Here is a 13,401-nt window from a genome sequence, read left to right as displayed (position 1 = left end):
AGCCCGGTTCGATGTCGAAGTTGGCTTGGCCAATACAGAGCGCTCTTCGCGTTAACAGTGAAAATAAAGCGCATGTGTCCTTGGCCAATCAGCTGGCCAAAAAGTGTTTGGATAGCCCAAAACCCATTAGCTGGAGGCTTTCTTTGCTTTCCTTTTATTTATATTTCAACTAGAAATTCATTCTGTTAACCATTTTGGTTAACAGCATTGGTCTACAGAAACCGTTTTTGGTAACATCATGTTCGAAATCAAAATTTTACTCTTCAAAGTGAAGCCTTTTTCCAAAAGGAATAGCTTTTAATTCCAATTTGAATCTCTGTCATAGCACTCTGAATTTGAATTGGAATGGAATGAGTATGAAAGTTTTTTGACCAATAAGAATCATTATAAAAACGCTAATTTGGTTGCCGATATAAACATATTAACTCTACTTTCATATATTATTCGCTTATTTGTTTTGCTTCGCTCCTAAAAGTAGGCAATTAAAAGAGAAATACATAATGTTGCTCATAGTAAATGTATTAAACCAAAGAATTATGAATTATTAAATTCCCATGAAATCCTTTTAGTTAGTTTCATAGCTCCTGAGTTCCCTGTAGCCGGCTTTCACTGTGGCATCGCAGACGGTTGCCATGCGTGTTTGCCGTATAATTATAATCGTATCATGCATATCTGCTTTATGGCGTCGATCCGCAAAAATTGCTGTCTTATCGCGCTTCTTCCAGAAACTGCGCCACTGTCCAACTCCACGTAGTGGACTGCCATGTGCCATCTCCATGCCCATGTCCGCATCCATGGAGGCGACCGATCAGGGGGCGGTGTATTCCGCCAAGGACACACCGTTAAATGCGCACAATTGCCGGCGGGGCTGAAAACAAACCAAGAAAAAATAAAACCAAAGGGGAGTAAATTGTTGAAAATTATCACATACTAAAGACGCCGCGAGGATGCGGCGCAGACAGTGAACGCTCCTTCTGCATCCGCTCCTGCTCCACCAAGCCCCACCTTCCCGCTTCCCCCCGCCGAGCACGAAACAAATCACATTATTAGCCGCCGACGTTGTTGCACGTTATTTTTAAAATTTTTCGTTTCGTTCGGCCCCCGTTTGATTTTAGGCGCCAAGCCGATGTCGCCGGCGTTTGGCTGCAAATTGCGGCGACACGTCTGGAGCGTGGCAGCAACATTCAGCTGTACACTGGGCGAAAAGAGGGGTGCCTTTGTACACCAAATGAATATAATTATTACTACGATTGAAACTATAATTCTTCTGGACTATAAAGTAGTAATAGTATTGCTCATCTTTCGATTTGAGGATTTTGTATTTCATTAAATGCATCTCAAGATATCAAAACATCAACACATCTCATTGAACCACTAGATTGTTTCTTTCAGTGCGTGCACTCACACACACGAACCGCAGATAAGGCAACGAAAAAAGCGTCGAGGGAGAGCGAGTGAGATGGCGATAGAGATACAAGATAAGAGAGACAGCCAACAGACGCCAGACAACAAAAACAACTGCAACAACAACGACGCCGGCGAAGACGCAGCATCGCATCTACACTGGAAAAAACTACGGCATGTATGTTAAAGGCAACAACAAGCTTATAGTTTATGAAATGCATTCGCATCTGTGAGATACTTTTGTTTTGTCGCAGTTTCTCAAGATCCATGACAGGGGTGCCGTAGAAAGTTCGTGTGTTTTTTTTTTCAGTGTATCGTCGGCGCTGCCGCTGCGATGCCAACAGATATCAAGCACGTCTCAATCTCAATCATTCAGGGCCGGGCTCCGGGAAAGGTTTACGTTTACGTTTCTGCCGCTCAATTAACAATGAAAAGTCGGTCTGGTACGTCATAATATATTTTTATCTGATTACCTGGCTGCGGTAACCACTAGAGGTGGGCACAAAATGTATTAGATCGTATATAATATGATATGTGGTATGATATGATAATGCGAATGAGCAATGGCACTTAGCTATCAAACTCAGTTTACATGACAAAACTTGCACCAAATTAAGTTTATAAGGTTGGTACCTAACTTATGATCACAAAACTCAAAACTATCGCATCGTGAGATCCTTGGGCCGTGTCACGCGCTCCCCTCTAGGAGCCTGAATGGCAGACAGTGGCGCCGGTCGCCAGGGACCAAATGGGAGCCAGGTCCCAGAGATCCCACCGATCCAAGCGATCCAACAAAATCGTGCGTTAGTCGTCCGTCTCGACACACACACAGACACTCACACACAACGCGGCACTCAGATACTGTATCTTCGTATCTTTGTATCTGCGGCTAGGCGACTCCAAGCGACTGGAACAACATCATTGCTCGTCTGTCCGTCATCCGTGCTGTTGGCATTGTTTTCCCCTGCTTGTGATTGTAGTTGTTGATGTTTTTTTTTGCTTGTGGTCTATGTATGTAATTTTTCGCGTGACTCCCATGTCAAGATTTGATCTCTAGCAAATCTTACTGCTCTGCTGGCGTCAGTCTCCAAGTCTCCAGGTCTCCAAGTCTCATCAAGGCGCCACCGCCCGGGTCCCGGCTTAAAAGCTTCATTACTGTGGGAATTACGCAAAAAAAAATTGTTAAAACTCGACCCCGGATTGAAAAAGTCTCAAGAAAGAGTCACAACAAATATTATTAAATAACTCAACTTTTGAACTAATTGTTGGTGATTTAAAGCCTAAATGGAGGGAATTTTTCGCCTTATTACTTATAAAGAGTTACCCACTATCAAAATAATAACAATAAGAGTAGCATATTCATATGCCATTGCATATAATTCAATTAAAGTTAAGATATTTTCTGGATCTTGGGTTTCTTGGTCAATTTAACTGTAGGTGCGATGCAACCGCAGAATTCAAATGACCACTTATCGATAAGCGTTGCCGCAAATGGCGATCGAAAGGCGATAGCAAAACAGCTGGTTATCCGCACCTGGCCAATATCGATAGTCAACAAAATCCAGATGTGAGAGAACATTTTGAGTTGTTTTGCCCAACAAATTGGGCTGTGTTTTTAACTGATTTTGCCATTCGGACGCGGTGGCATCTTGAGACTGCTTGGAGGAGCCCGACCAACGGGGTCAGATGGCGCGCAATGTGCTCGAGAGCAGCCTGCTGGGCGCCGGCTTCAGCATCATCTTTCAGGTGAGCCCAGCGCACTGGGAATCTATTTTGTGTCTGTGCCTAGTGCCTCGGAATTGTATTACTCATCCGCACCGCTGTCGTGATCTTATCGCCCCGTAGATACTGTGCCGCATCCTCACTTTCGGCATCAACGCGTACATCGTGCGACATGTGGGCCGCGAGGTGTTGGGCATTATGAATGTCCGACTGCTGCTTCTGGAGAGCACCCTGCTCTTCCTCTCCCGCGAGGCCATCAACCGGGCGGCCCTGAGCGCCAATGCCCAGCAGGGCGATCGCTGCTCCTGGGCGCAGCTGATCAACCAGATGTGGCTCACGTAAGTAATTCGCCCCAGCTCCTGACAGTGGATCTCTTTCCTACATCATAACACTTTTCCCGATTCACTTCAGGGTTCCCATTTGCGCTGTTTTGTGTGCTCCTTGCCTATACATTTGGCTAAACTGGCTGTCGGCGGTGGACGCCATCTACGCCTCGCAATACGAGTTCGCCTGCTATGCCGTGGCCTTTTCCTGCGTCCTGGAATTGATGGCCGAGTCCGCGGTGTTTGTCGCCCAGGTCTTTTGCTTTGTCAAGCTTAAGATCCTGCTGAATACGCTGCACATCCTGGTGCGCTCGGCCATCTTCCTGTGGATTGTCACCGGTGATCGCAGTGCGGCAATCAATGCATTTGCGATTGCCCAACTATCCAGCGCAGTGACCATTGTCCTGGGCCAATATGGCTTCTTTTACTTCTATCTGAAGGGCTTCAAGGATTTCGTGACCCAGCAGGCGAAAAAGAAACCAGTGGCTCCAAAAGCCTGGCAGGTCTCACTGTACGAGCACATGGATGACTTCCCCTTCAAGCAGCTGAGCGACTTCCTGCCCGGCGTGATGTTCAATCCAAATGGAAAGCATTTCAACCGGGAACTGCAAACGCTAACCCTCAGCTTTGTGAAGCAGGGCGTGCTGAAGCAAATCCTCACCGAGGGCGAGAAGTACGTGATGTCCGTGTCGCCGGTGCTGAGCTTCGGGGAGCAGGCCACCTACGATGTGGTCAACAATTTGGGCAGCATGGCGGCCCGCTTCATCTTCCGACCCATCGAGGACAGTTCGTACTTTTACTTCACGCAGACGCTATCCCGGGACATCAAGCTGGCCAAGCAGCCGCAGGAGCGCGTCCGTCAGGCGAGCAGTGTCCTGAATAATCTGCTCTTGGGTGTGAGCTCCATTGGCCTGATCGCCTTCACCTTTGGACAGAGCTACTCGTACCCAGTGCTGCTGCTTTACGGCGGTCCTGATTTCGTGGCTGGCGGATTGCCGCAGAGCCTCTTGCAGTGGCACTGCCTTGCGATCTATCTGCTGGCGGTGAACGGGATCAGCGAGGGCTATATGTTCGCCACGAACACAAGTCGAGATATCGACAAGTACAACTATCTGATGGCCATCTTTTCGGTCAGCTTCCTGGTGCTCTCCTACATTTTGACGGGGATCTTTGGTCCGGTGGGCTTCATCTTCGCCAACTGCATTAATATGCTGAGCAGGATTCTGTACAGCACCTACTACATCAGGCATCAGTATCGGCCCCTGTCGCTGGATCCGTTGCTGGGCCTCTGGCCGGGAAAACTCTTTGGATGCACGCTCTTCCTGGCCGGCATCGTCTGTTATTGGGTAAGTCCTGGATGGTGTTTCTCGTCGGGAGTGCGATGTACAATGAATTTCTCTTGCAACTTTTTACAGTACCAAAGTTCTGACCTTGCCACACATCTGGGCGTGGGTGTCCTGGCTGGGCTCGCCTGCCTTCTGTCCTGGGCGTTGGCTCATCGAGATCTGGTGCGACTGGCCTGGCGATATGGTCGCCGCATCAAGATCGAATAGGGACCATGCTGTTGGAATTGTTATCCTCGCTTCCCTCGCACCGATGAACCGCAATGAAACGCACAGTTTGAGTAATAATGGCATATTTATACATAGTTGACATTTGTAAATTAATTCCAAAATTAAGTTATGTACTTATTGAGTGTTTGTAGAGCCTTGATTGCTTATTTAACCTTAAGACATGCATTAAAAGACAACGATTACTGTTTACATATGAAATTTTTATTTACAAGAAGAAGTTAGCAAAGTGTGGTCAACTAAGTAATTGCACTTTACCCCGCCCCAGAATATCAAAACTCTCAAAAACATTGACAAAAAATAAATTTTTTAGTCCAAAAAAAAATGTGTAATATAATATATATATATATATATATCTTGGCCGGTTCATAAGTAAAACAATTCAAAGCGCCTAATCATTTGTTGTAAATAAAAATAATAATAATAGTGCTATACAAATATTACTTCGTACTACATAATAATAATAATAATGTCACTGAATTGAGTAGCTAAATTTGTTAGATGTGGGCTTCTGTTTTGTTCTGTTTCTTGAATCCTTGAATGGCATCCTGATCGCACCGCGCTCAGTAGTTGTTGTTCACGGGTCCATCGAACGGACCCATGCTCTCCCCGAAGTCCTGCATCTCCTCCTCCATGGGATCGTCCAGCTCGTCGCCCAGTTCGCCCTTTGACTCCGGGCACTTTCTACAGCGGCTCTCGTTTACGCCGTAGTTGATGCACGTGGATCCCACACATTCGCAGCAGCCGTCGTGGAACCATCTATCAAGTAGAGTATATCTGTTATTACACATCATCTGTATTATATATGGAAGATCATGTTGCCAACCTCGTACTGCTGGCGCCTGTCGTCTGGCAGCTGGTGCGGCACTTGTTCCACGACACGCACTGATCCAGATATATAACCGTGCAGTTTACGGTCACAATGTTGTCACGCTCCTGAATCGCTTCGTCCAGGTTCTTATCATTGGTTCCTGAACGACATGGCAAATGGTTAGAGGGTTGATGAACTCAATCTCTCGGATAACACTCACTCAAGAAGTAATGACCGTCCTTCTCCAGCTTGGGTCCCTTCAAGTACTTGTCGAAATCCACTTGAAACGTGAACACGTTCCAGTTGTATCCGAAGCTGTCGCCCTCATCCGGAGTGGCCACGGCGTTGAAGAGCTCCGGCACTCCATCGAAATCCTCCACGTGGGACTTCTTGGACAGCGAGTTGCGGGTGTCGTTGGGCTTCGGACAGAGTTCTGGAAAAATGAGGTAATGATGCTATTAGGAAACCTGGGTAAAAAGTTCTCAAGTGCTAGTTATTTTTGAATAACATATTAAAACGTAAAGTATTTGCCAACGGAAATGGCAGCCTGTCTTCACGATGCACATTCCTTCCTAATATTTACGATTTTTTTTAAACGCATTTATTTTGCATCTGATAATTAAAATGATCTATTTGTATTCCTCGAAAAAAGACATGCTTTTCCTATTCCGATCTCGTGTGCATATTTGTTTTCATCGTCATGCTCGATTTGTTTATAAACAACATCATGTGGGCCAAACGTAAATTGCATTTCCCGAAAACCCCATCGGAATGATTACAGGCTATTATTTATTTACTTATTTACAGCATCAATAAACTTTTTTTGGCCCACTACTAAAATGGATAATAAAATGACAGAGAAACTGCACAATTAAAAGGTTGTTTGATGATTATAATAACTTGGAATCTAAGTATTATTTTTAAGTATTATATACAAATCTAAATTTGCTAGTCTAGTTCTTGAAGTAAAACAATGTGTACTTTCTCTGGCAGTAATAATCTGAAAATTTGTTTCGATCTGAGGGACCTAAACTTGTTTCTTTTAGCGGCTTAGAGCTGCGACCCCTTGTCCCACGTAAGGGTTAAGGCTAGGCCCGATCGTCAGCTCAAGTCCGTTATCGATAACTAGTTAGCACATCGCAAGCTCCCCCCGCACTCACACACACACACACTCACGCACATGCACATACGCACAGCAACAAAAACAAAGCGATGGCCATCACATCATCAGTGGTGATCAAATCTATATCTATGCATGTGCACAACCAGCCACTGTCCACCGTCAACCTCCAACCACCCAACGCCCACTGACCGAGGATTCGACGACCTTCCTTACCCACACAGCTGCAGCACTCCTCGTAGTTCTTGCCCAGGCATTTGAGGCACTCCTTGCAGCAGGAGCAGTTCTTCAGCTCGCACTTGCAGCTCTGGGTGAGCATGCACTTGGAGACGATCGAGGCGCAGACGACCTCGTTGCAGGACTCCACGGTGCCGTAGAAGCAGACGATGGCCAATAGCACGATGGTGCCCACTGTGAGCGAGCGCCAAATTTCCATGATCGGCGGTGGCTGTGTGTGCGTGTGCGCGTGTGTGTGTAGGGATTGGAATGCGCTCTTTCCCGCAGTTAAGTGTTTGAGTGTGTGCGCGGGTGCAATTACAACAAAACAACAATTACAGGCACACAAGCACACGCAGATTGGGCATTTGATTTGACTTGACTTGACTCGATTTGCTCGCCTTCTTGCACCACTATTAATTTATATATATATATATATATATTTATATATATATGAATTATCGCTATGCGATTCCGGACGGATCAAAACAACAACAAGCGACACCACAACGAACACTAAACAGCAACAACTAGCGAGCGGATCGAACTGTGCGCTGCGGCACTGACGTTGACGGCGGCAGAGGAGCGACTGCGCGGCGACAATGTCTCTCTCTCGCCTTGTTTTTGTTATTGCTAGGGCACAAACTGTCTTTTCTGCTTCTTACCCACACCTGAAACAACAACAATAGAGCCAGGCTAGACACAAACATGCACACACATGCGCACGCACACGCGAATTAAGCGCACACACACGCTCAGAAAGCAGGCTGGCTCACACGCACACACTAACAGTTACGAGCCAGCTTAGAAATTCGAATGAATGATACTGACGCCGGCGCCGCTGCCTTTTGTTGACAATTCCGGTATCCGAATCAAATAACTTCGTCTGAATCTGGAGGATCGGTTTAGATCAGATCGGCGGATCACAGCGCACGCGTACGCCAACTGAATGATCAACTAGGCAAAGCAACAACACGATTCGGCTCGATACATAGGTGTTTATGTGCAAGTGTGTGGCGATCGAGAGATTGGAGATGAGCGCAACTGCGACAGCAGTGAACGGGTTCTAAAAAATCACGACTCGAAATCACGAGACACTGATCAAGCCAAATTACTCGGTTTTTGCATAATACTTTTTCGCATTGAGCAAAGAACTTTAGTTCATCCATTAATAGCTGTTCTCATGTTTATGTAAGCCAATTTACAAACTATTTTAGTAGCTCGTTAAAATATTCTCTTGTATTTAGGGCTCAGGACTATGAGCAATTCTATGCATTTTGTACGTAGTTTTCGTAAACTATTGTTTCACAGAAATTTTATCCAACAAAATTTTGAAAAGCTAGTGTTATACAATTAAATGTTATTGTACGTAGCTCTGATCATTTTACAGTATATATGTTTATAATTTCAATATCATGTCATGGATAAGCAACTTAAACGATACTTTTATTCATGGGCGGCTTGCACACCATTAACAAGTACATACCCGATAAGCTATCGATAACTCGCGGAACTTTGCATCGCCTGATATCGAATGGATGATAACAAAACAAGACATAAACAGATATGAAAAACTAAAAGCCCAGGATGTTTATGTTCCGGAACTGCGCTGTTCTCCTAGTGATCGGCTCCATCTGCTGCTTCATCTACGGCCTGTTCCGCTTGCACGTCGAGGTGGAGCCCAATGCCTGCCGGATGACATACATGTTCGGCGAGCCCATGTTTGCGGTGAGTACGATTCGCTTCTTGAAAAGATCGGCCCACCAATCGCTGATTATACTTGGTTTGCAGAAAGTGGGAGTTAGGGATGGCGACCAGTATCCAAACTACGCGCTGTATTATTACTACGAGGGACTGCGACAGCCGCTGGATCCGCTTAAGCGCCGGATGACGGGTGCTCCGGTTATCTTCGTGCCCGGCAACGCCGGCTCCTACAAACAGGTGCGTTCTCTAGCCTCTGTCGCCCTCCGTAAGGCAATGTCCAACGATGCGGGCATACATTTGGACTACTACACCATTGACTACGACGAGGAGTTGTCCGCTCTGTACGGTGGCTATCTGCACCGCCAACAAAGCTATCTGAAGCTGTGCATTCGGACCATCCTCTCGATTTACGAGGGTCGCACGGAGCAGCCCTCCATCGTGTTGATTGGCCACTCCATGGGCGGCAAGCTAGCGCAGTCAGTGCTAGTTGATCCGGCCATTGGTCAGCACATCAATACAATTATTAGCATATCTACGCCGCTGGATCAGCCGGTGCTCAATCTGGATACCCAACTGGAGGAGTTCTACGACCAAACGGACGCTGTGCTGAGCAAGCTGCGGACTGCCACAGTGCCCACGATGACCACAAATGTCTGCGACAGCCTGCACCAGCGACCACCAAGTGTGCAGCGCATGGCCAGTCAGGACAGCTCGGCGCGGCTGGACAATGTGTTGCTTATTTCCACGGGTGGCGGCAATAGGGATCTGCTGGTGCGACCTGGACTCACCAGCTCCCGGTTCAACGATCTGCATGCCATGGTAGTTAAATTATTCTGCTTGTCCGGCTGAATTCGCATTTATTTTTATTCCTGTTTTTCAGACATCAGCTATACCCAAAGTTAGTCTGAGCTGTGACCATCTGTCGGCCGTGTGGTGCTTGCAGTTCATGCAGGCCATCAATAGGTTTCTCTTCAGTGTAGCCTATGTACGCGAGGATCGCTCATCGATCGCCTTTGGCACCAACAAGCAGCGCAACTTGCAGACGGCATTGTCTACCTTTGTGGTAAGTTGCATTGTATTCTAAGCACTAGTAAATACAAATGATATACTTACAGAAGCCTCGAAGGCGTCAGCAGAATACTGTGCGATTCGGAGCTGCTGGAAATTGGCACGAGGAGCGGCGTCTGGTGATAAATAAGTACTTCACGAACGGCCTCAAGGGCACCTTCTTCGATTTGATTGGCTTGCAGCGACAGGAGCGTTATAGAAAGGCGGCCATCGAGGCCTTGAATGTGGATGACGAGGACTGGTTGTTCGGATGCTCCGCAGAGGACAACAATAAGACGGGACAGCTTTATTGGTAAGTGAACAGAGTAGTCTGTTGAGATAGTTTGTATAATTAATTGTTGCACAGCGAAAAGGCTACCTCCCTGATGCACCTCGTCCAGTGGCTGCCCAACGAAGATCGCGAGCCACGCAGCATTGCTCTTCTCGATCTGCACAACCTGCGCAAGACCTATGTTCACTGGACCCATTTGCTCGTTCGCCTACCGCCGAGCGCCAAGCGAATCGGCTACAACCTGGACATCTACGATCCTAAAGAGCGGGTGACGGACATCAAGATGCCGCGCTGGTACACAATGGCCAAACTGCCATTGATAAACGAGACTCTTCAGGGCACGCTGCACCATCGAGTGCGCATCTCCGAGATGGTGGATCCATACCAGAGCATTCGGGTGATTGTGGAGCCGCTGCAGTGCATTAATCCCGAGTATAGGGTAACTGCGAGAATATGCGTTCCCTGGGCAGCGGGCTTCGAACGTTTCCAAACACTCAAGTCAGTTTGATATACGATTTTACGCCTTGTGGTATTAAATTCGTATGATTTATCTTTTCAGATCGTTTGATCAGAAGCCCCAATTGTATGTAAATGTGCCTACACTAGTGCCCAGACATTATAACACCACGCTCAATCCTGTGACACTGGAGCTATATCTAGATCCAACCTGCCGCTATCGAATCAGGTAACTTTCATCTCACACTTAGTTCAGTAGTGTAAACCCATCTCACTCTGATTTATGTGCTCTTCCAGCTATGAGTACTCCTATTCATCGGCACTATCTCGGCTTGTTCTGGAATTCTACGGCTGGTTGCCGGCGCACCTGGTCTGCGTGTTGCTGATTGTGCTGAGAAAACAAGTTGAGACCTTTTACGACGTGGGCACATTTCGTAGCCTGCGTCCTTATGTGGGTTACCTGCAGTATACATCGCTCTATATTGTCACAGGTTTGTTTGCACCACTGTATTTAGCATACTCATATTAATCCATATTTAATGCATTTTCAGCATGTCGCCTCCTAAAGAAGCTCATCATCAGCAGCCGTGTGTTTCCGGAGCCAGAGCCATTGGACTACAGCATCAATGTGTCCATTGTTATCCACTGTGCGGCCATTGCCTTGTCCCTGCTGGCCACGCTGGGCACTTGGTTGGCCCTGACGCTCTATGGCAACGCCTTCTACCGCCTAGCCCTGCGTATAACGCGCCTTTCCCAGGCAACCTCCAATGTGATGATCTCGATCATGACCCACTTGCCCATTACGTACGGTATACTAACTATTGCCACGGCCATGGGCACTTGCAGCGGAGTGGGTCTTCTCCTGGCCTTTGTCTTCTACTTTCTGATGCTCTCGAATGCTTACAAGGATTATCTGGAGGATTTCCTATGGCAGAAGGCGGCTAATTTGGTGCGTGGAAAGCCCTCTGCAGTGACGGAACAGGAAGATGCAACGGAGGAGCAGAATGAAGAACAGAATGCGCTGAAGCAGAACGATGAACAGAAGCAGCAGCAGCAGGAGGAGGAAGAGCCGGAGGCTTGTGTTGGCCTGCAGAATTTCTCCTTTCATGTCACACTGCTGCTGATGCTATTCGTGCAACTGCTGCTCAATGCTCCAAGCAGTTTGGCTTGGTTGCGCAGTCGCCGGTAATTATTTTCTAACCTTTCGAAGATAATCTTGAGCTGAATTTCCGCTCTGTTTTTTTTTTCTTCAGGCATGGCATTAACCTGCCGGATCCGAGCTTGTATCCCAGCATCGTAGTTTTGGCCTCACTGAGTTTGCTTCTCCAGCTGCGAGCTCCACAGAAATGGTAATTGAAAAATTTTCATTACTATATTATATTATCTTTAAAATGCTAAATGCTTTGCAGTCAGGGATACTGGATGCTATCGATTGCATTCTACATTCTGGCCGGCGTGGTTTTACTGTACTGCCAGGCGGCCATCTACAGGCTGACCTATGTGATTGCCGGGGCCTTCGCCCTGCTGTCTGCCCACCAAAGTCTCTGGATCCTATGGGGTCGTGTGTCACGAGTCTAGTTTCAGTTATGGTTCTCCATGTGTTAATTTGTTATTTATTGCTGCGTTAGTTAATGCACTTCGATTAGAGAGAGAGTGTCGCTTATGTAAACCAAGCAAATAGCGAGGCAAATAAGCCCAGATCTGGATCTCCACCAGCGGGAAGTCCAAACTGAGCTCGGCTGGGCGTTGATCTCGATTTGCCCCGATCGCACGTTATATGTATTAATTGTTTTTACGCCTGCTGTCTGCTGCATTCGATTGGCGATTGGCTCGCCATCTCGGGTGGCTGGCACGTAGTTCTCCATTTGAGGGAAATGTGTGAAAATTTTAATGCCCATTAGCAGCAGCGACACTCGCCAGCCATTTTGTGGTTTTTTTTGTTTTAGCCAAAGACCTTAGATCTTAGTACTTTAGTCCCTCCGAAATTATTTACTTAATATTCTATTGATTTTTGCTTAGTTAAATCCTTTGTAAGCGAAGACAATATAAATTTGTATTAATCACTCTGTTTCTTTCGTCTTACAAATGGATCAACGACCTAATGTAGCTGCCATATGACACAAACCGACTTTCATCCCAAACTAACTTTTGTATAAATGTTGTAAATGTTTTCCAAGTGTTATTCTTATTTTATTATTTAGTGAGTCCCTTGTTTCACCATTAAAATACAATTTTATACCAATTTTATAACTACCAAAAACGAGCAATTGCCAATTTGCTGACCAGTTTAGCTGGGCGTTGAAGTGCGGATTCATCGATCGACCCAACTGGATGCCGATTGAATGTGGATCTGGTTGCGTTCGATCAACACCATCAATTTAATGTCTTATTTGCGCATCGTGGATATCTGGATCAGTCGGTGCATCATGTTCACAACCCCACACCAGCACCACGCAAACTGGGTGAGCCATTCCATTGCAGTGGCAAGTCAACAGTGCCCACGGGAGTCGTTCGGAGCGGGCTTTTTGTTCACTGACCAAACACGATGTCCCGATAAGGATGTGGACACCAGCTCATATGTACATATATTCCATATATTCATGCCGACATCTGTCATCCAACGTGTGACGAAAGTGGTCAATATTCGTGCCACTTGTGATATAACCAAATGGCAGTTCGCCGAGCAATGTACATATGTTAATATCGGCAAAAAGTGGCCATTTCAATAGCGGCTT

At 46.5% G+C, this 13,401-nt stretch overlaps 3 protein-coding genes, 1 long non-coding RNA gene and 1 other non-coding gene across 7 annotated transcripts; 3 read left to right on the top strand and 2 right to left on the bottom strand.

Moving 5' to 3' along the window:
* Positions 1-495: 495 nt before the first annotated feature.
* On the bottom strand, positions 496-1,033 carry lncRNA:CR42794 (long non-coding RNA:CR42794). The gene is made up of 2 exons (NR_123803.1): positions 932-1,033; positions 496-868 (listed from the first exon to the last, which is right to left on the bottom strand). It is a non-coding gene; the product is annotated as a long non-coding RNA:CR42794 (long non-coding RNA).
* A 1,917-nt stretch (positions 1,034-2,950) lies between these two features.
* CG3149 (uncharacterized protein) lies at positions 2,951-5,211 on the top strand. Its single transcript, NM_132018.3, has 4 exons — positions 2,951-3,150; positions 3,250-3,464; positions 3,538-4,795; positions 4,865-5,211. Exons 1-4 carry the CDS (start codon positions 3,091-3,093, stop codon positions 5,000-5,002), a joined length of 1,671 nt encoding a protein of 556 aa, NP_572246.1. The 5' UTR covers positions 2,951-3,090; the 3' UTR covers positions 5,003-5,211.
* On the bottom strand, positions 5,072-8,154 carry cv (crossveinless). 3 transcript variants are annotated; one of them, NM_080525.3, is made up of 5 exons: positions 7,999-8,154; positions 7,168-7,838; positions 6,052-6,264; positions 5,847-5,991; positions 5,072-5,779 (listed from the first exon to the last, which is right to left on the bottom strand). In NM_080525.3, exons 2-5 carry the CDS (start codon positions 7,385-7,387, stop codon positions 5,584-5,586), a joined length of 774 nt encoding a protein of 257 aa, NP_536786.1. In that variant the 5' UTR covers positions 7,388-7,838; positions 7,999-8,154; the 3' UTR covers positions 5,072-5,583. The 3 variants fall into 3 exon arrangements, with proteins under 3 accessions (NP_536786.1, NP_001284903.1, NP_001284902.1); NM_001297974.1 differs by having other exon boundaries at positions 5,383-5,779; positions 7,168-8,154; NM_001297973.1 differs by lacking the exon at positions 7,999-8,154 and having other exon boundaries at positions 5,383-5,779; positions 7,168-7,720.
* asRNA:CR45525 (antisense RNA:CR45525) lies at positions 6,984-8,304 on the top strand. The gene has a single exon (NR_123802.1).
* Positions 8,305-8,682: 378 nt separating this feature from the next.
* Positions 8,683-12,903, top strand: PGAP1 (Post-GPI attachment to proteins 1). The gene is made up of 10 exons (NM_132017.2): positions 8,683-8,895; positions 8,959-9,690; positions 9,752-9,934; positions 9,987-10,231; positions 10,286-10,708; positions 10,770-10,895; positions 10,964-11,157; positions 11,218-11,851; positions 11,920-12,015; positions 12,076-12,903. The coding sequence occupies exons 1-10, from the start codon at positions 8,755-8,757 to the stop codon at positions 12,242-12,244; spliced, it is 2,943 nt and encodes a 980-aa protein (NP_572245.1). The 5' UTR covers positions 8,683-8,754; the 3' UTR covers positions 12,245-12,903.
* Positions 12,904-13,401: the final 498 nt, after the last annotated feature.

Source organism: Drosophila melanogaster, chromosome X, assembly GCF_000001215.4.
Source record: "Drosophila melanogaster chromosome X".
Lineage (NCBI taxonomy): Eukaryota > Metazoa > Arthropoda > Insecta > Diptera > Drosophilidae > Drosophila > Drosophila melanogaster.
This window is presented reverse-complemented; position numbering and strand designations above follow the sequence as displayed.

Excerpts from the sequence above, each read along its gene's own strand:
- cv (NM_080525.3), bottom strand. The coding sequence starts at position 7,387 with ATGGAAATTTGGCGCTCGCTCACAGTGGGCACCATCGTGCTATTGGCC. Across the intron at positions 5,992-6,051 it reads GGACGGTCATTACTTCTTGA|GAACCAATGATAAGAACCTG; the intron begins GTGAGTGTTATC and ends CATGTCGTTCAG. Across the intron at positions 5,780-5,846 it reads ACAGGCGCCAGCAGTACGAG|ATGGTTCCACGACGGCTGCT; the intron begins GTTGGCAACATG and ends TCTACTTGATAG.
- CG3149 (NM_132018.3), top strand. The coding sequence starts at position 3,091 with ATGGCGCGCAATGTGCTCGAGAGCAGCCTGCTGGGCGCCGGCTTCAGC. Across the intron at positions 3,151-3,249 it reads GCTTCAGCATCATCTTTCAG|ATACTGTGCCGCATCCTCAC; the intron begins GTGAGCCCAGCG and ends ATCGCCCCGTAG. Across the intron at positions 4,796-4,864 it reads CCGGCATCGTCTGTTATTGG|TACCAAAGTTCTGACCTTGC; the intron begins GTAAGTCCTGGA and ends AACTTTTTACAG.
- PGAP1 (NM_132017.2), top strand. The coding sequence starts at position 8,755 with ATGTTTATGTTCCGGAACTGCGCTGTTCTCCTAGTGATCGGCTCCATC. Across the intron at positions 8,896-8,958 it reads TCGGCGAGCCCATGTTTGCG|AAAGTGGGAGTTAGGGATGG; the intron begins GTGAGTACGATT and ends CTTGGTTTGCAG. Across the intron at positions 9,935-9,986 it reads CGGCATTGTCTACCTTTGTG|AAGCCTCGAAGGCGTCAGCA; the intron begins GTAAGTTGCATT and ends ATATACTTACAG.